Genomic DNA, 23,619 nt, shown 5'->3' with positions numbered 1-23,619 from the left:
CAAAATAAAATATGAGCCAATAAGGGCTTGTCGCCGACGACAAGGGCCGTCACGCTAAAGAAATTACAATATATGAACTTATTAAAATATCTCCGTGTAGTTTTTTTTTCTCGTTTCGCGGTTGGATGACAGTGACAGTTAGAAAGAAGTGACAGGATTGCCAGGTTGTCATTTTGATGCCCCTTCCTGCATTCCTGGGCCCGTAATGTCTGGTTTGAAATAACTCGGCGGCTTTAAATGTGTGTCGGGAATTCTACTGAATCTGTGGTTACACAAAGGCAGTAGTTCATTATGGAGATATGAAAGAACTATTATTTTTGTAGGCTTTTGAAGATATGTGGTAAGATGAGGACTTTTTGTGAAACCAGACAAGAAATCAATTCAAGTGTGAAGTGAGAGTAAATAGTCGCTTATTTAAATATTTAATATTAATAAGGCAACAATAATTTCGATGGAAAAAGTGTTTAACTATCCAATCACATTTACTCAAGTAAAAAAGTGGGATCCATTATAAGTTAATTTTCCTACAAATTGCCTAATTTCACTCTATTTTCTTTATAATTCCAAAATTGATGAAACGCCAATGAATTATAAATTTAGTAGAAAATTCATTTTGGTTAAAAAAATATTGGAAGCGGTTTCTTGAAAAGTTCAAACGGCAAATTTCACACGCACCGGTGTTAACTAGTTAAATCCGTATACAAAAAGTCATTTTACAGTTATGCGCTTGCACATGTGGTGTCGGTGGCACAAACATTTGACACGCGCGATCTGCCTCGACTGACGACCGACGACAAAAAATGTTGTTTATGATCCCACTTAACATACTTGACATTGTTTTTGTACGAGAAAAATATTGCTTACTTCAGTTCTCGGCGTTGTAAATATTTGTACACACATTTGTCAGTTTACGGACGAACAAATCTGAGCTCTCTCTTTCTTACTGCGCGGAACTGAATGCTACCGCTGGGAGTTTTTGTATGTAGTGTAACAATAATATAATCTTTGTTGTCATCCTAACACAATACAACTTAATGAAGACGTTAATCTAATGGTAACATTATTTATAGTTTTTTTAATAGCTTCCTCTGTATTCTCTAAATACAAAAGACAAATTACACCTCTTCATAACCAAAAAAATAGCCATTGTTTTTGCTTTCGCGCTGAGAATAATTTCAAAATTACAAAGTGCAACTTTTTGCAACAGCTGATGAAAGAAAAAGCGGTCGATTTTTTTTCAAATTTCATTAATTACTATCGAGACGCAACGGTGACGAAACCGAATAGTCGACAGTTCAGTACGGACTACGTTTACAAACACTCCGCTAGACGGTAAAAACTTGGGGTTTTTATTTCGATGCCAACAAAAACTGAAACAAAGAGGAAGGAGTGCAAAAAGCGTGACGGACAGACGGACGGGTCTTTTAACAGACAGATGTTGCTGATGGTGTGGAGAATCGCGTGATTCCATGTGTTAGATCAGGTTAGGGTTTCGGCAACCGCATTAGCTCTGCTCGGATCAGGGAACGAACGATTGATTATGAGTTCTGCGAACCGTAGGCTTGGTGTTGACTCAGAGATGGATGATCAAACGCAACGCAATGTAAATAATGTCGATTTAAGAATTGATGCTAGATCCAAACAGTTTTTATTTTTATGACATGTCTAGAAGTTAGTCATTAACTTGAGTTTGTTTTGATGATTAATCTTTTGCAAAACAATTCCTAAAAATTGATATTTATCACGAATCCTCATACCCAAAATTAAGTTGTCAAGCATTCGTCATAATTTTGACTACAGCTCACCATGCAAAAAATCTAGATTTCGTTTTGACCAACGCAAAATTCATGTTGCAAACCAAATCATCGGCAAAAATACTTGTAAATTCATTCGAAACGAGATCGTATTTATACCCTGCGTTAAGTGTCAGCGTCACAATATTCCTGGGTTCGTTAATTAGGATATTTGTCACGTCGGCACGGCGTTCCTGGACGGATGCGAGCGCGATATTCAATTTGCAAACGTACAAGCCGCCATGATGAAGCGGCCGCCATTTGTAACGGTTACCGTACGGAGGTGCGTGATTGATAGAGGTTTTATACGAATCAATTTTATATTGAACTCCGCCGAACTCTGGCGTTAATGTGCATTTATATTCAGATTTCAATTTAATGCTGTTGTCACCTCGTTGGTGAATTTTCTCTAACTTATCATAAATCTGATACCTATTGAATTATTGTATGAGTTATTCTGAGAATCTAATAATCTTTGCTTGTCAATGCGAAGTAGGTAATTATTTTTTTGAATCTCACTCAAAGCTAAAGTCATTTAATTTCTAGATACAAAAATAACAGACCAATTTTCTTTTTATCATTGGATAGGTGCAAAGGTTGGAATACACAGATAACGTATTCAATATAATAATTAAGTGTATGATGTTCCTCGTGACTTTAATAATTCGTATTTGATGACAAAAACGTCTGCACCCCATGACTTGGCCGTTCTATGGCCTATATAAAATAGATGGAAACCCGTAGATGGCCTAATGGAATCTTTTGTGAAGTAATTTGACGCTTCTGTCGCGGTGGCTTCTCTAAAGTTAGCGTGAAGTGTATCTACTACCTACTGTTTGTTTATCTTAGAAACGGTTATGATATTAAATTAGTTTTATGTTAGTTGTTGACCATGTCGAAGCATTTTTAACTAGTAGTTTTTAAACAACTTTATTTAAAGAGGGTTCTTTCATGGTTTGGAACTCCTTGCCTTGTCTATCCTAAATCATTGTCAATCCAGCTTTCTGAGTTTTATTACTGTTCTAAAAAAACAGATGACAAACCAACCACTAACCTGAATCACCCTCATGGGTAACCCCGTCTCCTTGGCCAGCTGTTCTCTTATATGCCTCGTCGGCTTTGGGGTCTGCGAAAAAGCCGACTTCAGTATCTCCAGTTGCTTCGCCTTTATCGTGGTCCTCGGTCCCCGTCGCTTGGAGCCCCCATTGCCATCGTCCGGGGACTTGTTCTCTGCCTGCGAGTCCCGGGTCTCGGGGTCCCCGTCCAGCGAACCCTGGGAGGTGAAGAGAAACAACTGAATGCGACTATGTGAACTTGTCCCGTTGTGGTACAGGCGGGATGGTCTATATTTCATCATCATTACCTATATCTACCAGATTAGTTTGTTGCTAGTACGCCTTCTATAAGCATACTAAAACTACTTTGGAGTAAAAATGTAGATACTGATGTAGATAACGATCGTCAAAAAATTGCCTCTTGTAGTGTATACGTAAATGAGGATAGGATATCCTGCTTCCCCTTACGTATAATCGTTAGTGAAATCTACATAAAAAATATAAGCATTACCTACTTTATCCAAAGCATATAGGTAAGTTATGCATATTTTTATCTACATATTATATCATGTCTACCAACCTGATCTTCAGAGTCATCATGCGGCTTGGTGTCCCCATTATGTGACAGTTCGGAGTGTAACGCGGGATGCGGTGCATGAGCTGGACTGCTGGAGTTATTGGCTGCTCTGGACTCGTCTTCCTCTTCCTCGTCAGACCCTGAGCCTAGTAGCGAATCCGCTGTTAACAAAAGATAGAACTGTTAGTGGACATAATGCCATTTTTATTTAGAATCCTTAAAAGTTACAATTATTTGTGTTTGTGGTTATGTGTGAGACATATTTAAGTTTTCTCAGCAATGAACGTTGACTATATCTGAAGGTACATAATAATCGGCGGCAAAATCGAAATTATAAAAATTGTAAAGAAATAGACAATTTTATATGAATATATCCATAGTGATGGAACTCTTTGAAAAAATGAACACCTATATAGGTAACAACATTAAATATTTATCTATTTTGCACACATGGTACCAAATGTATCCGAAACTAAAACGAACCTATTAAAAACCCCTTTAGAATAAAATTGACTTATCAAAAAGCAATCGCGTCACCCCGCGCCGGTTTAACCAAATAAAAATATAATGTCGAGTGGAGCGGCCCCCAAAGAAATGGGAACTGAGAGAATTAGCCGCAAAAACAATTACTTATAACAGAGGGAGAGGAGGAAGTACTATGGTTTTTTAAAAACTCGAAAATAAAAAGAATTTGCACGGTATCCCTGCAGAAAATTACTGGAAATGTGAAGAACGAGTGAAATTGTGACTTATGTTATGGGAGGAAAATGTAGGCACGGGAACATAAAAAATATGAAAAATATACACATTAGATAAAGTTTTGGTTGTATTTCCTAAAAGAAATGTTTAAGACAAACATGTAGAAATAGTGTAAGTAACCTGAGTGAGTACAAATAATAATTGTATTTAATGGCTAACTCGGTAATTTCATAAACAAACAGGAAAGTAAGTTTTCTATAATGACCAGTTTCCCTTGTCATACAAATTTTATTTCTAAAGGTACATTATTTATTTATTTATTACCTATTAGTACCTAACTCACGCCAAAGTATTTAGAAAGCTATTGTCAAATAAATAAAGAAACAAAAATATGCAAACCGAGAACTCGAAACGTCATCGAAGTTGCGAGAATCGAGTAAGTTCGAGGAAACATTAGTAGGGGTGGAAAAACCGTTTATTTCTTGCAAATATGGAGGGTGGAGAATGTTTGCTGAAGGGGAGCAAAACCGGACACTTAGGAGTGCGTACCTAGGAACCTGGGAACTTTGCACTTGTGGCTTATAGTCACTGTATTTAGCTACCTATGCAGTTCATGAAATTCGTGAACAAATCAAAAACTGAATTATTCGATGTTTTTCGTGACTAAATTCGTAAAAAATTGTATAAGATAGGTAGAAAGTTTCCAGAGCTTCTAATTCGAAATACATTGGTGCACGTTACGTTTCTATATTTCAAATAGTGCTAGAAATGCCACTGAATCTTAGCCATCATGGTAGTAGTCACGTACCTATAGGCATAAAATGTATATAATTTATTTCATATTTTTCACGGGAATGTGTGTCAAAGCAATTACGATTTTACGATGAATTCACACAAGTATGTAAAAGTCATAAGCGAACATTCCAGCTTATAATAGGTACCTATAACTTCGCGGTTCTATCGAGAGGCATTAACTACCTACAAGAAAATTACTAAAGTCTTACCAATCAAGAAATACTTTCTACTTAAAGTGGAAAATATTGCATTTTCGCTATTAAAGTACAACATAAATAGTTGCTCAAAATGAAATCCATTTTCATTATTATTTTTTTTCTTTGACGAACATAAGCCATGGTGCCGTCTGTGTAGCCTGGGGCTATTTTAGGGCGGCGTACCATAACATCTGTCATGACGCGAGATGAGCTTGTCTGGCAGAATATATTATGGCATGATATGTACATACAGCCTTATAATAACTTTATCTAAGATATTAATGAATTATTGTCGATAAAAGTGCTATGAGATAGCGGCGAACGTATCTGTCATAATAACTTTTTTAATATGATTGTAGTGTAGCCAATGTGAGATATAAAACATAATATGAATGCCATTCTTTGCAAATCAACTTTTTCTATTTTCTACAGTATCTTACGTGCGGTCGACAACTGTAATTTTCAAGGGATGATTACTGACAACAGTCAGTGCTGGCTGGAAAACACTCCTTCGAAATTCAAATTCCAAAAAAAATATCTACTGTCAATAAAAGAGGTTTTACTCCGCATAAGACTTCATTACATTCCCGCGTTTTTGACACAAATATGTAGTTGCGTGGCAACAAGGGCCCAACTTAATTAAGGCTATATCGCGATGAGCCAGCATTTACTGCAGCTTGACTTATATTAATCTTGCGTTCCCGCCACTGACTTGCGCTTCCTAAACCGACTTGCAAGTCATTTAGGGGTACCTCGACATAGTTACGGAGAAAAAACTTTTCCTGTAACAGCTGGTTCTATTTTTAGCCAGAAAGCAGTGGATGAAGTCAACTTATGTAAATAGTTTTGGAACTTTGGAAAGTCAGGCAATAAGTTAAAAAGGGATTTTCATTTTAGGTAGATATTAATTAGTGCTTAATTATACCTACCTATTCAGTATTTTTGTCTAGCTTGTATAGCCATGTGTCACTGCATAAGTAACTCTATTCCATGCACTTAATGTATCAAAAAAATACAAACAAAAGACGAAAAATTGTGTTTTCTATTTATTCCAAATCTTGCGTTAATTTTGGGAAACCCGTTTTATTTACAGAAATCTTCAAGTAAGCACAGGATAGGTAAAACGAAGAATTTTATTATTAGTTAAACGACGTTAACTTGTACATAGTCAAGATTGGTTTTGCCATCTCTATTGCAATTTAGCAAGCAGAACAATAGATAATTAGTTACAAAATACTCCATTACTGTTGTATTTAAATAGATAGATGTAACATAGAGTTATTGAATATCGCATTGTCTATAGATACCTAAGAGTTACGGGCCATAGATCCGTGTAGGATTTCATGAAGTTTCAAGTCAATAGTTAGGTAAGCACCTAGTATTTAAATTTTTAGTATCTCCACATTGACACTTGCTAAGACGGATACCTATTTAGATGTTTTTTGATGCATCATCGACGTAAAAGGTTTTAATGGAAACTCTAATATAAAGTTAGATACTGGTACCTATAAGTATTAAGTAAGAAGAAGTTACGACGTCGACTGGGATGACAGACCTGTAGAATTGTCATGATTTCCAAATTATCTAGAACACTGTAGGTACTTCCAATAACTTAAGTTTTTATATCGTCAAATCATCTATATAAAAGTAATGTTTGTAAGCAATAAAACTTGCATGGTTGTATGCCTATGAATTATGTGTTTTTAATATTTGTCTACCCCTTCTGATCTGTCTTTTAAGATGTATATACTTGACTGGAATTAACTTCTAAATAGGTATATTAAATAACCGTAATTAGGTAAGTAGATAAACATTTTGTCAAAAAGCAGCAACTATTGACTTGTAAAATATGTATATCTCAAATCAAAATCAAATCAAAAATATTTATTTGTCAGAATATGGTACAATAGATGGTGCAAATTTCTGGTTCCAACATATCCTGCCATACTATGGCGTACAAAATATTTATAATAAAATTACATTATATTATTATTGTAATTATGTCATTTTTGTATATTATATTGTATGTATAGTCAAATATATTTATTTATTATGTCACTAGCGATTGATCCTCAAAGTATTCTTTGATACTGTAGTATTTTTTTTCTAATAACAGTCTAAATAGCACTCTTTTAAATAATAACGATGGTAAATCTTGGATATTATTTGGCAAGTGGTTACTTATATAATATTAATTTTATTTGGGGTAATTTCAATTTGTCTTTGTGTCGTACTCTACTATTTGTTTTGTAGTGTTTTTTTTTTTCAAATAGATCATAATTGTTTTTAACAAACATGCATGTTTCAAATATATATAGACATGGTAAAGACAGTATTTTAAGTTTTTGGAATACAGTAACTATTCGCAGACAATTTCTTATTAGGTAAGTATGAAACCTGCCCAACAAGCCCAATTCTATAGCAAGCTACGAAAACATCACCAAACCCCTCTTCATCGTCGGTTAAAACAATCTTGTATCAAATACTACTTCAGACTTCAAGGGCTAGCAAACCAATCAGCAAGTGCATTTTTATCACCCATCTACCCACTTGTTAGGCGATCGAGTGTGTTTGCCTACCCTCTTAGGGGTAAAACGTCCGTTCCTACTTACAACTAGAGGGTTCGTAGCATGGAGAATAAAATGACTAGCGGAGGTGCGATGTTCTGAAGACGAAGAACGTTACTGTTTCTGCCCTTATAAAAGGAATGATCGGGATCGGTGTTCGGGATGTCGATTTTTTGTAATACCAAAAATTTATGACAAATGTCTCAAAAAACGGACGCCTTCGTAACTGATCATTTTGGTCATGTACACTATACGTATTTGACTAGGCGTCTGGCCTACATGCATTATAGCATCTCCTCTCATTCCTTACTCTGTGGTCCGTACCTACTTGATCATACCCTCGATCGAGTAAACACTAGAGTCAGGCCTTTTGTGTATGTTTGTATGTTCAATGTTATGAAAGAACTAGGCTTTTGTATTGAAAGGAAATCGATGGTAATCGATGCTTTTGTTTTTTGAGAAATTGAACACTGATGGTGGTCGTGAGAATTTTTGATGTGATACTAGGAATGGATGGCAGTTGGTAATAATACTTAAAGGTAGGAAGATAGACGACCCACGACGCAGAAATTGTTTGGTTTGCCTCCTTAAAACTATTTCTATTTTGTAACAATACCTACATAGGCAGTCAATAGGTACAACTTTTGACCCTGTATGACAATTACGATAGGGACTTTTCTGATTCAACGCAGTGGGCGTATAAAACTCAAAATTCAAGTACCTATCTAACGACAAACTAAAATGATGAATTGCCCCGCTTCAGTCGTGTACAGTCGACCACTCACCTATGAGCCCCCGCCCCTCTTCCAAAATCAATTTTAAAACCGCCCCCCGTATAAACGACTTCCTTTGTCCCTCTGTACCTCGCTAATCGAATTTTGGCGGGAAAACGGTCTTTTATTGTCGCTCAATTTCGAATATAGAACAAGCTCTCTTTGATGTTCGAAATTCGAATTAAAAATTTTGTGGCTTCTTTATTTGTAATTCTGTGCGACCGTTTGATTGATTTTACGAAGTACATCGGCTCTTATTTAACAAGTAATGACTCAATTTTAACCTTAAACTTTAAAATTTTATGGTAATGAATGCCTGACCTAATAAGTCTGTAATAACGCTGAAGATAAATATATCTGCATTGTTTTACATAAACTGGCACTCAAAAACATCATTTACATCACGATAATCAACAATTTAGAGCCATTAACAATTCAATCAGCGTGATTCATGAATATTTGTTACCAAAAAACACCCGTGCGCTATCTTTCGATCTGTAACAACCTATTAACGCAGGGAACGCAGTAAAAATCACAGATTATTTTGTATTACGGGCATATTAAAGTTTGTTATAGCGTGTTTATGGGGCTGACCGTTAATTCTAGACCACCATCTCAAATGTAAAATAAGAAACCACGAGATAAGGATCTCAGAACATAAAAGATATGGGAACCTTTGTGGTGCCGGTAGCCGGCATATACTTATTTACGCCCATATACACCACGGGCGTATAAACGAAACGTCGCACTCACACTTGGGTACTGACGCGGCACACATGAAAGGGTGAGCCGTACGCACACGTGGAGCGGAGGAACCTGATTGGTGGATGCGGCGGTGACGGCCACGCCCTCTTTTATCGACGTTGCGCACGGAGCGTGCGTGCGAAACACAAGTATATGTAAAATGAGCTATAGGTAGGCTGGAGAGCGGTTTTTAAAATGTCATTTGTATTGGGCGCCCTGTCTCGTGGCGCTGGGAAATCTCGGCGCGAGCCCGATTGTTTTACAACGGGACAATGATTTGTGTGAATGGATGGCTCAGGAATTGAATTCTGCATTATAATTATATGTTTTTTTTCTATTGTGAGTTCCTAGATTACAAATCTGGAATACACATTTAAATTTTTCATGAAATCAACATTGTAAGAGAACTAATAGCTTTTCTGATTACCTACATGCCGCTACTTATCTCCAAAAACTACAACCAAAACATTACAAAAATACCTAACTAAGCCACACCTCAAAAAATACTAGACTCATTTCTGTAGAGCACCCAGACGTAGGTACCCCGCTTAGACAAGGTACAGCAAAAAAGGCAGTTTCGCAGACAGACAAAAGCTGGCTCGCCGGCTCCCGACAAAGGCGTGAGCGTGACTTCCACTACTTCTCCAAGTAGCGGTGGGAGGGTAGTCGAAGAATACAAAGAGCCCACGGTACCATGAGTCGAGTCTTTACCGCGTTGTGATTCGGCGCCTCGACGTACAAAATGACTAATGACTTTTACCTTTTTTACTCGACTGTACTTTTTATTTAAAAAGTTTACACAATATAGGTTTGGTGCTACATGTAGACTGTTTTGGTGCTACATGTAGACTGTTTGGGTAGTAGATTGTGTTGGGTGATAAAATTGGATGTAGACTAGTGTATGCTGGTAGTATAATTAATTATATTATTATTGCATTATAATTGCAATGACATTGGATGTCTTTCTGATAAAAGCTCTGAAAACTGCTGAAAGGCATAAGGACCCATTAAACGGTTAACAAAACAGGCTGTAGACTATTCCAAACCAAAAGCTACATAAACCATTTCCATTACTAGTGGAGGTAATAAATCGTATCACAAAAACCATATTGATCATGAAGTCATTCAATATCAATGAAAAGACGCACAGCAAGAGGTCAGAAGAAGTGACCTGACCAGCATAAAGCTGCTTAATTTCGTACAGACGCGCACAGTGGTGCCTCGATAAATAACAGTTACAACACGTAGGGCAATATGTCAGCGTCTACGGCGCCATTAAAGACGCCATATTTGATCTAACACAATGGGATGCGCCCGCGCGCTCCAAGGTGCAGCATTTGGACAAATTAGCCGCCCATCCATCGGATAGCTGTGAAAAATTGCTGTTAAATTATTTTTTTATGCACCGAAGTGAATTCTTTGACCCCGTAACGAGCTCGATTTGTGTATTTGACGAATAATATTTCAATTTCTCAGTTTGTTTACGGTGTTTGTATGGTTAACGACCACCCACGGATTTTTCTATGTTCAAAGTTGGTTATAGACCATCACGAATGTCTTACACGGTTTATGGAAATTTTATATTTTTTAATTTAGTCACTGGTTATTAACCGTTTCACTATTAAGCTGGCGTAGGCAGCTATTTACCCCCGCCAAAGTTAGACCAGTTTGTGAGCTTAGATAATCTTTATTCGCAGCCAAGGCAACAAACAGTTGATTAAAAGGTGAACCATTCATCATCACAACACAAAATACAAATCAAATAAATAAACCCACCTTAAATAAAAAAACGCATTCACTTCAAATTATTCATCAATATAAAACTTTCATTTCCATTAAAATAGATCCAAAAAGCAATTATACAAAGCCTAAAACAATAGGGCATAAACAATAATAGACTACAGATAAAATTCAAAGGCTGGCTGGCAAAATATTCTTTTTTCAAATGTCACTAAAATCACCGAGGAGTTTGGAGTAACGAGTATGCATTACCATTAAAAGTGAAGAGCTATGAAGAGCTATCAATCATGGTGTATGACCACACGGAGACGGGTGCTCGTGAAGCTCATAATACTTTAGGACTCATTAGAGAAGCTAGTCGAGAAGATTTTAATGGAACCAAACCGGTGAGCCAAGGAAAATGCGAACAGAGGTTGATTGATTTTAAATAATTAGTCTTTGTGCTTGTGTTGTGTTCAATTTATAGCTCCTGTGTTATTTTAACTTTACGTAAGACTTATAATGAAACTTTTCTGAAGGTTCTTATTTTAAGATTGCGACCGCATTTTTACTAGTTTCTTAAAAAACTATTTTCTGAGCTGTCTAATGTGCCAACTTCAGAACAATTCAAAACGCCAATGTTAATGCCGTGTTCTTTCATTAAATCGTCTGTCACCAAAAAGAAGAATAGACTGGAAACATTTCAAGAAAGCCCACATCTTTTACCGAACACACCCATTCTATAAACCATTTATTGATATAATTATACTTCGGCCGTTCAGAGAATGCGTTCCTGACACCTATCAGTTAGTCACGACTAGTGATGGGCACAACATAACACTGAGTTCGTTACCGTTCCTTCAAAATGAACCGCCGCATTATTTTAAGATTATTTTCGTTTTAAATTGGCGGAATCATTTGTTTTATATTTTAGTTATTTAAGTGGAAACCAAAAAAAGGTAATATTCATATAATAAAATTGTTTTATTTATTCTTTGTTACAAGTACATTGAATTGAATGTGCGAACAGAATATTAATCAGACTCCGATTTGCTTGAGGAGGTGGTGTCTTCATCATCATCTTCGCCTACATGTATAATTATATTATTATCAATAACAGAATCAATCCTGATATCTCGGTCTAACAAAAGCCGGGTAATCAAATAAAAACAGATCGAAAACACTTGAAAAACGTGGTCTATGCGCACGAAACGACAACGGACGACTGTTTTAGCGTCACAAAATGGCGGCCCATAACGCCATTTGGGGTTACCATTTTTAATCTAAGTATAAAAATGCGGTTTGGTCATAGTTTTATTTTTATATTTCATAAACGTTATAATTAAGTCTTATAGTCCATTATTTTCCAATTCTTAAAAAGAAAATCAAAACGTATTATTTTATATTATAACTGTATAAGAACAGATTACGATACTTGCCTGTTATTTTTAGCACAGCACTACAAAATATAAACCGCTGACATAACCTTGTAATAGCGCAGTATAGATTTAGAAAAATATTGTTTACCAAGTTATTTGACACTCAGTTTGGCACAAAATTATAACATTCATTGATTATTGATATAATAATGTTGTTTTAATGCTCCTCAATTGTTAAAACGGTAAACAACCAGCAAAAATATTTTTATCGTAACTGCAACGCCATTGCAAAGTTACGTCGTCAGTTCAATCGCGACGTGTCAGGAACGCATTCTCTGAATGGCCGAACTATAGTAGCAATCATTTTGGCCTAACCCCGTATTCCGAATACCAACCTACGTTCCATGCTCCTATAGAAAATTTTCATAGCGTAGGTACAGTCGTCTACATAGTAGTATAGTGTACTTATAGCTAGCATTATGGGAGTGGGAGCTACGTGACCGCAGATCGTGACCCTCGGAGATTGCGCCTGCGCCGCGTGTGCGGTGGCGTTATTTATTTCTATATCTGACTGTTGTGCGCGACTGTACGAGCGAGCGTTCTGTTATTTGAAATTTGTTCTGTGCTGTAAAATTGAAGTATTTCCGTTTGAGGTTGTTGCTGTTGCTGCGGGTTGTTCGAAAGAGATACCGCGGCCCTGGTACATAAAAGGCCTATGACGGAACACGACGGTTTTTAGTCAGTAAGAGTCTGACACTCCCTCACCGCTGCTAACCCACAGCGGGAGGGGTCATTTGATGATTTTTGACGTCGGAAAAAAAAAAAAAAAAAAAAACAAAAAAGGTTGTTGCTGTTGTGTGCCTAGGGTGGAGATAGAGCAAGTATAGATATTGCTGGTTAAAATAGAACGTTAAAACAGGAAAATTAAATGATAATTTTTAGTTTTTTAATTTCACCATAAGATCGAAGTTGTAAAGTTATAAAACCTGGCCGCTGTAAAACATAAACCTATGCAATCTTGCACTCTCCAGCATAGAGTGCATTTTCTCCTAAAGGCATAGGTACCTAAGTACCATTATCTCACATTACTGTAGAATGTGACTTAACGACGTTGTTGACGGTAATGTATGGCGGCCATACGAAATCGCACAATGAGACGACGCAAGAACGACGCACGCGCGCACTGACGCACCGTGACAAATGCGCGCGCGCATATCAACCGTCGTACGCTAGGGAAATTATTTTCCAATAAACGGACTTTTTATCTCAACAAAATAACGTATTTTCTACAGGCTAGATAACAAACCTATTCTATTAAATCAATAACTAAAATCTTCACTACAATCTAACACGAAATAATACCCGCTATTTTCGTTAGAACATATTTTTTATGACAGATAAAAACTTTATAGGATGGCTGTGAAAACTTTCACAGTCAATAATCCAAGTAGAACAAGAGATAGCTGAATAGGATAGAAAAACAGTTACAAGCTCCGAGGAAACAACAATAAGATCCGAAGGAACATAAACCAGTATGTGGAAAAACGAACGCTGAAGTTCTAAAACCTTGAACACAAAAAGGTTTCCCACAAAAGATGACTGTACATAAGTAGCTACGTATACATAAACATCTACCGAACAGTAGACGAATACAAAGCCATTCAACTGAATGCGGTGTAATTAAAAGGGCTGAGCCAAACACGATCAATCTCGACTCCATCTCCCCACATAAAGTCAAAATAATAGATGGCCACTCTAATGTCACTTTTTTCTCTACGGCCGGCTACACGACGGAATTGACAGGTCATCAGCGCAGGCGCACGGTGACGACGCTCTTTCTTCCAAACGATCACTGAAGACATTAAGTCGGAACTGGTTCATACTAATGTACTCTTTATTCGGTAGCCGTAAGAGGCGATAATCCCGCGACATGAATACGATATAAGACCTTCATCGTCAAGAAAAGCCTCCCGTTCGGTTCTTTTTTCGAAAGATAATCTTCAGCGGCCGAGGCGTGAAGGCCGACTGCCACACAACATGGCGTCGACAGGTTTCTTCCCGCTTTTTTACCTCTTTGTTCCTTCCCATTATTGTATGGATGTTTCGTTCCCGGCGTTCGATTTTTAATTTCTTTTCTTTTTTTTTCTATTCCGCATTATTAATATCGCCGCGGCGTTTTTATTTACATACGAACCAAAGTTTCAAACAAGGAGGTTGTCTATCACTATGGGAAAGGCAGTGATGAAGCGATTTCATGTCTTCTAAGAATGATGATTTAAATATAAATGGAGTTCATCAAAGGATAGCGAAGGCGTACGCAGTTAAATCATAACATTGGCCGTTTCGCGGAAAAGAATGATTTAGTGCGGTAGTAAAATTTTGAAAACAATAAAGTGGAGGAGGTCCGAATCGGTAGCCTGAGAACGTTTGACGGACACGGAACGACCTCCCTTGAGGTTATTCCAGGCACGGCAAACTGTTGAGCCTGTCAATTTTATACCAATTTGAGGATTTATTGGGAACAATTTAACAGGCCCCAGCGAGTCAGATTTAATTTTGCAGCGTGCGTTTATTCGGTTGACCTAGTTCAGACACAAAAAAGCGACCACTGACTGCAGTTTCGATGCCATCCGATTTCTTAAAGTGCGAAAATATTTGAACATCGAAAATAAATACCGATTGGATGACCTCAGGAAACGCTTTCTATGCGGAAACCTGCACGCTCCATTGAGATCCGTCACCAGAACAGATCTAGAAAAAATCGAACCATAAACTACCAAAGTTCAAATGAAGCGTTAACGAATTTTTTTTTTTAGTGAACAACCTGTTTCTAATTCAGTGTTAAACTACGGTCTTGACTTCTGAGGTGACAAGGTTTCTTATGAGCCGACTGTTTTATACGTGGGATCCATTACCGGTATAGGCAATTCCTATAGCCGTCTCTCGGAACGTAAATACAATGATAGCCTGGCAGCTAGGCAGCCCCATTGTGCCGTAATAGAGCCTTTACAGACAATTGTAAACGTGTAAGTGTCATCCTACCTCTTGCAAAGTCGTTTGTCCAACAGAAGCCGGTTCCATACAGTTAACTTGGCTTGGTAGTAAACAATCTATTCGCACATATTCAAGACTTCATCAAACCCTCGGACCTCAGGCGCATTGCTGTTCCACGAACCTGAACTTGTTTTGCTCATTAATTTTAATTGCTAAGTAAACTGTGCCTGAAAATTTTGCATTTCCTACCTGCGTTGAATTATTAACTCTATTCTGAACTTAATTGAATTGAAATTCAATTGTTTATTTGAGTTACATAAGATGTTTACAATTCACGGCAGCCAATTAAGGGACCTTAGTGTTGTGCAAGGGAGTATAGTTCGTGAAATTGGAGTGTTAGAGTCGAGATTTGTTTGGTTAGTCGGTGAGGAAGCGAAGTGAAATGAGGCGTCGCGGCTTCGATTCCCGATTCAGGCTATTAAAGTGTTAAGGTTAAGTTGAATAATGGCACGGACGGATTGTTAGCATATGTTTTGTATGAATGGCGCGTTCTGGGCCGAACAAGCGTTGGATTGAGTGTCGGGTGTCATTGACGATTGTGTTCCATTCCTGGAATATTTAGTTTATTGACTGCTGCGGGCTGCGGGAGCCGGACGTTGACTTGCCAGCTTTATGCCATTCATATTGTTTTGTAATCGACGCCTACATTTGAGAAGTTAGCACACATTGTTGCAATTTCTTAATCATTTTTCTTCGGAAAACCTTAAAATCACACCTCAAATGAAAACTGAAGACGGCATCTTTTGACTACAGCGTCAAACCTTTTCATAGCGTCATGTCATGTCCGCCATTAAAAGTCACAAAAGAAATCGAAATGCGTTTTATTTCACATTAAACAAAATATATGTAAGTACGCAGTAAGAGGAAGATTTAATACTAAAAGTGTTTTCTATTAATGTGCTAAGCCATAAAACAGATCTAAGAAAGTACAATAAACCAAAGAGGTTTACAGAACGAATAAAACCTCGGTTTCTCTTCAACGAAATCAGAGAGCAGGGTACAGACGCAGGCTATTTACATAAAAAAAAGAAATTCGTTAAAGAGGAAGAGTATCTAAGACACGAGCGATAATGACTGTCCAGTCAATAAATTACTGAACATTGGTGCTTTAACGCGAGGGACTTAGGGGGTCCAATTAAACCGCGACCCCTGTTGGGCCAGCCCTTTACTCTCACCGGCCAGGCCCGGTCCGTATTAATCAGGCCCACGATTAATGCATTTTTTTATTAGACCATTTTATAGTTTTCAGTCGTAAATTTTGTGTGTACGCCTTTTTGGTTTGTGAGAAAATTTTGTACGAGATGACGTCATGGATTTTATTATCATTTAAATAAGTGTACGCTGCAGAATAAAGTTTAATTCGCATGAGTGTGTATCTTTTTTATGGCCGATATCAAAGATATCCTTATTATTTTTCCTACTAATGTCTCAATACCAGAAAATAAAACTTCTTTCCTACAATTGAAGAACCATAATTATCCGAACATCGCAGTATCTCAAAGAGAACTGTTTCATCATAAAATACTGTACGCAGGCGAGAGGGCGCCCCGGTCAAGGGGAGGTTTGCCCCCAAACGACTTGGGGAAGGGAAGATAAGGAAATATTATTTCTTGGGTCGTCTCCACCCTGCGACGCTACGTCACTGCCTTCTTACGGTAGGTATCTATGGTTCTACGAATGAGTTTGTCAGCAGAAAAGTGGTGAAGGGTTTGTTAGATTTTTTACCGGTTTTCAAAAAAAGACGGTTTTCGGTTTGACCTATATGTTATATGTATGTGTGACCTGTGTAGGTCTGTTTGTACGTGATTATCTCAAGTTTGGCCGAACTGATTTTGATGCGGTTTTCAGGCCTCTATTTGACAGACTTAGGTTTTAGGCACATTATAGGATTCGGTTTTTTTATTTTTAAGTATTTTGTTGAGGTTAATTTCACGCTTTATATAAATAACAATAAGGTTTACGTTACATAATTACCTCTAGTTTTAATTACCATATAGGTACTTACTGAAATTTCAGGAAAATCTGAAACTCTACAATGACCAAATTAAAATCTAGGTAAATTGCTCTAACCAAATAATAAAATCAATTTAAAGACAGATATAAATAATATAATTTTAATTAAAACCAAGTAATGAAAAGCAAACTTTCAATCAGCGTATAACGCAATTTAAATGTCGAACGCAAATTAAAACAACGAAGGCTGTTTGTTGGAATTTCGAATTCAGAGCTTGTCATGACAATAGAGGTGGCCAGTATTATAGTGCACAAAGCTTCTTGTTATGTCTCAAACTAACTTCTACAGAAACTAAATAAAAAACAAGGAGGTGCGATAACATCTTTGAGTTTAAATATTAAAGGTCAGATATTATTGGAGTGGTAGTTGAAAGAATGTGGTCAATTGCAATTTATAAACCAGCAGTTAACGGTTGATTTTTAATTTAATTTAATCACTTAAGTTCCAAAAACGAGTACCTAAGATATTTTATTAGATTAAAAAGATACTGTAATCTAGATTTATTATTTAATTCGTACTCAAAGTAAAACTAAAAATAACAAGTGAGATTATTTAGCGTTGTATAACCTCCAGGGACCATATTTTAAAATGCTCAGTTTTTACGCCAGCAAACACTGGCCACCCGTCAATTTCACGCCATTTACCCGCGCACAATACTCGCGCATGAAAGAAAAATAATTTGAAAAAAGAACGCGTGGGCTTCTTCGAGAACCGCGTCACGAACTGAAAACGGGAAATAAGAACGAAAACAACAATCACAAATCATTATTTTAATGATTTACGCATGAAAATTGTGTTTAATTATAACTCGGAATAACAACTATTTATCTATAATGGAGGCTGTATCTACTTTTACTATTGCCCCATTTTCAGAGCCGAGTATGGGCGCCGACAGGAAACATTATTTTCGATGGTAGTCATAAATGCAATAATTACCCCCACCACGAGCCGTGTGGTTTGACAACTAATAATTACTAATAAGGCCCCTCAAAAAGCCAAACCGACCAAATTACGCTAAACGCTGAACTTAACCCTCGAAACGTCGCCGACAATTACAGTTAATAAATAATAATTTCAATAATAAGCGTATACAAAAACTTGTATAGATCACTAGTTTAGAAGGGACCCAAGGAGGTTTTATGTTCCGTGATGTGAGGGGTCAAAAAAATTGGTTAAGTATTAAAACGGCGCTCACGTCCCGTAATGGCGAGCGGCAACAATCGCGCGGCACTAGCGATTATGACGATTACTGTCGATAACTTGTATCGACACCGGCTATTTGGTTAGTCGCTCGATTATCGATAATTTGCCCTCAGGGTACGCTCCTGACGCTGTAAATCGTTGACCGATTAGTTTTTTTGCCGTCTTTATTTGTGTGTACGTGATCGTTCCATTTTACTATTTACCGTTCACCTGTCATAATTGTTCCATTCCGCAGCCCTGTACATAATGACTTTACATACGCATTCAGGTCTACATGGCCATATTTTGCTCATAAATCAGTTTACAGTTACACCTATATTAAACCCATTAATGCCATTTTTGCAAGGCGACGAGACTAAAATCCCGAGCCGTGGTTATCACACACCTCGACATGTTTTTACTGCCTATAATTCTATTCCACGAGTCCATATAAAATAGAAACTCGGGACTTGCGAGCTTTCAAAAACGCTACATTAAAACATCATAAAACTCAAACATAAACGTTTACTGCGGCCAGTTTACGAGCACGCTACCTATCGATCGTTTTAACGATAAATAAAAATTAATGGGCAGACATACGAGGGAATCGAAGTGGCCACGTTAGGCGGGAAGCAATAACTAGACAGTGAAACCAACCTCGCCTCGATAATACAGGCGCACTGCACCAGCTATACCTATTATACCGTGCACGAGCCAAATAACGATTAAACATATTCGTTCCATTGACCATTCAAGAAAATCGACGAACTAAAAGACCAGTAGAATGTTTAATGAAACTAACTTTGTATCTATGTATATTTATGCCCACGTAGCCGTGTACGAGATGACTACTTGAAAATATCTCAATATCATGAATATGGAGAGCTATCTGCAAGGACTTATACAATAGCTGCTGAACGAATACGTACACACTTTTTAATGAAATAAGAACACTTGTATTTTTCATTTTCCTGAAGAAATATATTGTTGAAATGAGAGCGTAAGATATGATGTAATTTCCAAGAAAAATACGAATGAATATTCAAAAGATTTTGAAATAATACTCTGCTGTCAGTCTTATTAACTCGATCGGGCCGTCGGATGCAGAATCAGGAGTAATGGCTGCCTCACCCCCACGGCTACCGGGGGGGACACGAGGGGGGAGAGAGGGGGACACGAAATGGGATTCTATCGGTCTCCTCCATTCCACGCCATTCGGAGTCTCTACGTGACTGCACATAGCTGTAACCACAACTTTCTCTCTGCACCTCGCTCCGCTCTTAACACCTCGGCATAAGGTTTAAAACCCGTAGACTAACGTCCACCGGGCTTGTTCAGGGTTTTGTTTACGTCTGAAATTTCGCGTTTTACTTTTTTACCGCGCTCGCTTGACATTCGTGTTATTTGGAGTTCGTGAATACTTTTACTGAAATCGTAGTATTCTTGTTGTTTAGATAAAAAATTAAGCTGGAAAATTGCTGTGTATTTTGTATTAGAAATCCCGAACCGACAACTGGCTTATGCCTAATTGCAGTAATTAACATGAAATCGTCAGACTAACAATTTCGCGGGTTCAGAAGCCCCAGTAAAAAATTATAGAGGACAAAAAGGAGAACTGACTGTTTTTTTTCTAACCGACCCGTGATAATTGATTTTTGCCATTTGCCGTAGTACAATAAAAGCATATTTTTACAAAATTGTTCTAATATACAGGGTTACTGGTAAGTAGACCGCATCCTTTCAGGAGGTGATAGTATAGGTCAATACGGACAAATTGGACCATGGGATACACTGGGCAAAAGTTAACCCGTTTCAAGATAATCGAATTTCAAGATCAGTCGTCTAGGTACACGTATAAATTTTCATTATTAGTCAAAAGTCTCGTTTTTGTGGATTTTTGTGTGTTTTTGAATAGAAGATGAATCACTTCATAATAACAAACCATAAACTATACAAATCACAGAGGAAATTATAGCGAACAGCAATTACTTTTTTAGTAGCTATATTTTCAAAAATATTACTATTCATTTTTTTGTGCAGAATACTTAAAAAACATCAACATTTATCTAGCTATCCAAAAAGGCACAAAATACACAAAAATCCGTAAAAACGAGACTTTTAACTAATAATAAAAATTCATACGTGTACCTAGATGACTTGTAAAGAAAAGATCTTGAAATTCGATTATCTTCAAACGGGTTAACTTTTGCCCAGTGTATCCCATGGTCAAATTTGTCCGTATTGACCTATACTATCACCTCATGAAAGGATGCGGTCTACTTACCAGTAACCCTGTATATTTACAACAGATAGCCAAAACTATTATTTTAATAAAACAGTCCATGAAGCGACATTGCGTAGCTCACTAGTGTTGCGCTGACCTTACAATATCGAGAATCTTACAAATCGCTCAATTTATTTTACAAATCGAATCATGTTTTTGCTCATCGATTTTTAAATATTCATGTCTGGAACAAGTGTATGACGTAATGAGGCGCGCTAGAGCGTGGCCACAACAAACAGTTCTCGTATCGGTTGCAACGCAAACAGCCAGCAGCAGTTTATTCTGAGGGTGCAACCCTATTGGGGATCACTCGCCAACGAAAGCAGTTTGCTATTATCTTTGTGTTGTTTTAAGAAATAAAAATAAATGTGTATGTAGTTTCATAAGCTGTGGGATTAAGTTTTGTTAAAAATGAATTGGGATTTGCTTATTCACTTGCATGTTAAAACTATCTCGGATCACAGTTGTTGATATTGGCATTTTAGTCCCCGTACGAAATCATCACTATCTGCCTAGCCTTTTCCCAACTATGTTGGGGTCGGCTTCCAGTCTCTTATGGATACTGGGATACCTAAATAGCTACCAGTGTTATGCATAACATTTCTCAGAAATTATTTTTAAACCAAGAACACCTACCACTAAATTCAAAAACCGAACACACAAAACTACAGATTTTAATTTCCTCATAGCAGCCCTATAATATTAAAAAAAAAAAGCTACCCGTCAGCGGCACGGTCGCGATAAGGTCACCTATTCACTGGCGAGCGCGTGCGTTTGATTGATACGAGCTATCGCCGCGCGCCGCCCGCCTGGGCCACGCAGATATCCAACCTTCATGCACATACAGGAAATGGGATTGGGGGATCGAAAAAGGCTTTATTATTTTGGGTTTGCGAATGTTTTGGTTATAAAATAGTTTTTTTTTTTGTAGAAGTGAATGTGACAACAACTGGTTTTACGTTACGTGTTGTAAATATATAGGTACTTTAATTTTGCATGTGAGTCTATTTTTCATTTTAAGTAAAAAGAATCTTATTATCGATTTTTCATAAAAACACCACAGTAAAACTTCAATACACCATAAAATCTTCAAAGTATTAAAAGTTTCGCAATTTCGCATTAACCGTATCAATAACCACGTAAGCTTCTTAACCCTCGCATGCAGGGCAGGGTCTAATCTACTACTCTGTGGGGCTCAGTTCAGCTGGTGGAAACAATTCCTTGTTTGGCTTATCGTATCATTGCACAATCACTGGGGGGTTGGCTGTGATACTGGCATTAATACTTTTTGTTTTTACGTCAATATTTGCAAAAGGCATCCTTGTAAGTATTTTTCTTATTGATGATATGGCATACGTGTTGCAAACTTTGGTTTTGAAATTAGAATGCATCTATTTTTTTTGGAAACAATCCATACTTTTTTTACTGATTATTATATGACATCAGTGCAACAAACTATAGTTTTAAAATTCGAATGCGTCATAGTTTTTTTTTAACTACACAAGCAAAGCGTGAACCCAATGAACTTTGAGAATAATAAAAAAACAAGACAGCAATCAATAAAATTACAATAGCAACCTAATGTGAGATGAGTATTATGAGTAACTCGGATTTTAGATTTGCAACGCGTGATCATACATAATAATATAATCAATAAATTATCTGGTTGCAGGGTCAAGACTAAGAAGTGGTTTCAGTACATTATGATGACGTTCGTAATGAGTTGAATTTTACTGTGGTGTTAAGTATACGTGTTAAGAGATTCTCTAGTTTGACTATGGAACAACTTTTATTTAATTCAATATTTATAACTTAAAATTAGTCCTTTTTTGCTATTTCCAAGCACTGTTTGAAGTAAAGACAGCTTAAGTCTTTTTTAGGCTTTTTCCGTTAGTCATTAAGTATATTGTGCTTTTTTAAATAAATAGTTTCAAAGCTTATTTTAGAATTCTATTTTCAAATCAATATTTCATCTTATTCCACTAAATCTAGCCCAACCCTTCATTTCCCGGGATCTGTCCCGCGCGATTGGTCCCGCCGCGTCGCTATCCCGCTCTCGAGTTTATTTGCCGACATTATTCCATTCTAACAATGTATAAACACAATTACACAGAACAAACACGGGCGGCGCCGCGGGCTAGCACATGTTGTGGGTAAAGCACGGATAACACTAGTTTTTATAATATTAATACCTTATTTGAAGAAGCTTAGCGTTTTTTTTAAATTGATTTTCATGCTTAGTACGTTTTTTTATCGAGATCGAGTGTTTTGTACCATCAAAATTCAAAAGCATAACGTTTCTATTTTTGGGTCAAAAAAGCGATTTTTTCATTTTATGAAGAGTCAAACGCATTTTCACCTTCCACAACAAAAGACACAAAGGTGAAATGCAAATGGTATATTCTGTTAATCTCTTATTCACTTTTAGAGCTCGACAGTAGCAAACGGAATATATTAACATTCAGTACGTCATAATTGAGTCAATAAAACCAGAAATTCCGGATGTTCATACCAAGTGAGCTTTAGAAATATGCGACTCTGTTATAGGCCAGTGATAGTTTGAAAAGAAATAAAGAGGTTCTATGTACAGCTGCTGTTTCACCCAGTTTTCTTTCCAAAGAGGGTGCCCGTCACAATATTAGTACTCCATGTACCTATATTTGAATGGGCCACAGCTCACGACCACATCTTGCCAGTACAATCCGTCAGTTTTTTCATCCTCACGTCAAGGTGTTGCCTTCGACAAAGCGGTAAATAAAAAAAGTAAAAAAAAGATGTCTACAGCAC

General features: G+C 37.1%; 1 protein-coding gene across 1 annotated transcript in view; it reads right to left on the bottom strand.

Moving 5' to 3' along the window:
- The window catches only part of LOC124639634 (LIM/homeobox protein Lhx1), a 59,833-nt gene that overhangs the window by 17,249 nt on the left and 18,965 nt on the right, over positions 1-23,619 (bottom strand). The window contains exons 5-6 of the mRNA XM_047177073.1: positions 3,429-3,586; positions 2,848-3,066 (exon numbers count right to left, since the gene is read on the bottom strand). Coding sequence (XP_047033029.1) covers positions 2,848-3,066; positions 3,429-3,586 — 377 coding nt within the window. The remainder of the gene's footprint in view (positions 1-2,847; positions 3,067-3,428; positions 3,587-23,619) is intronic.

This window comes from Helicoverpa zea, chromosome 19 (assembly GCF_022581195.2).
Source record: "Helicoverpa zea isolate HzStark_Cry1AcR chromosome 19, ilHelZeax1.1, whole genome shotgun sequence".
Lineage (NCBI taxonomy): Eukaryota > Metazoa > Arthropoda > Insecta > Lepidoptera > Noctuidae > Helicoverpa > Helicoverpa zea.
The sequence above is the reverse complement of the archived record's forward strand: the minus strand, read 5'-3'. Positions and strand labels throughout refer to the sequence as shown.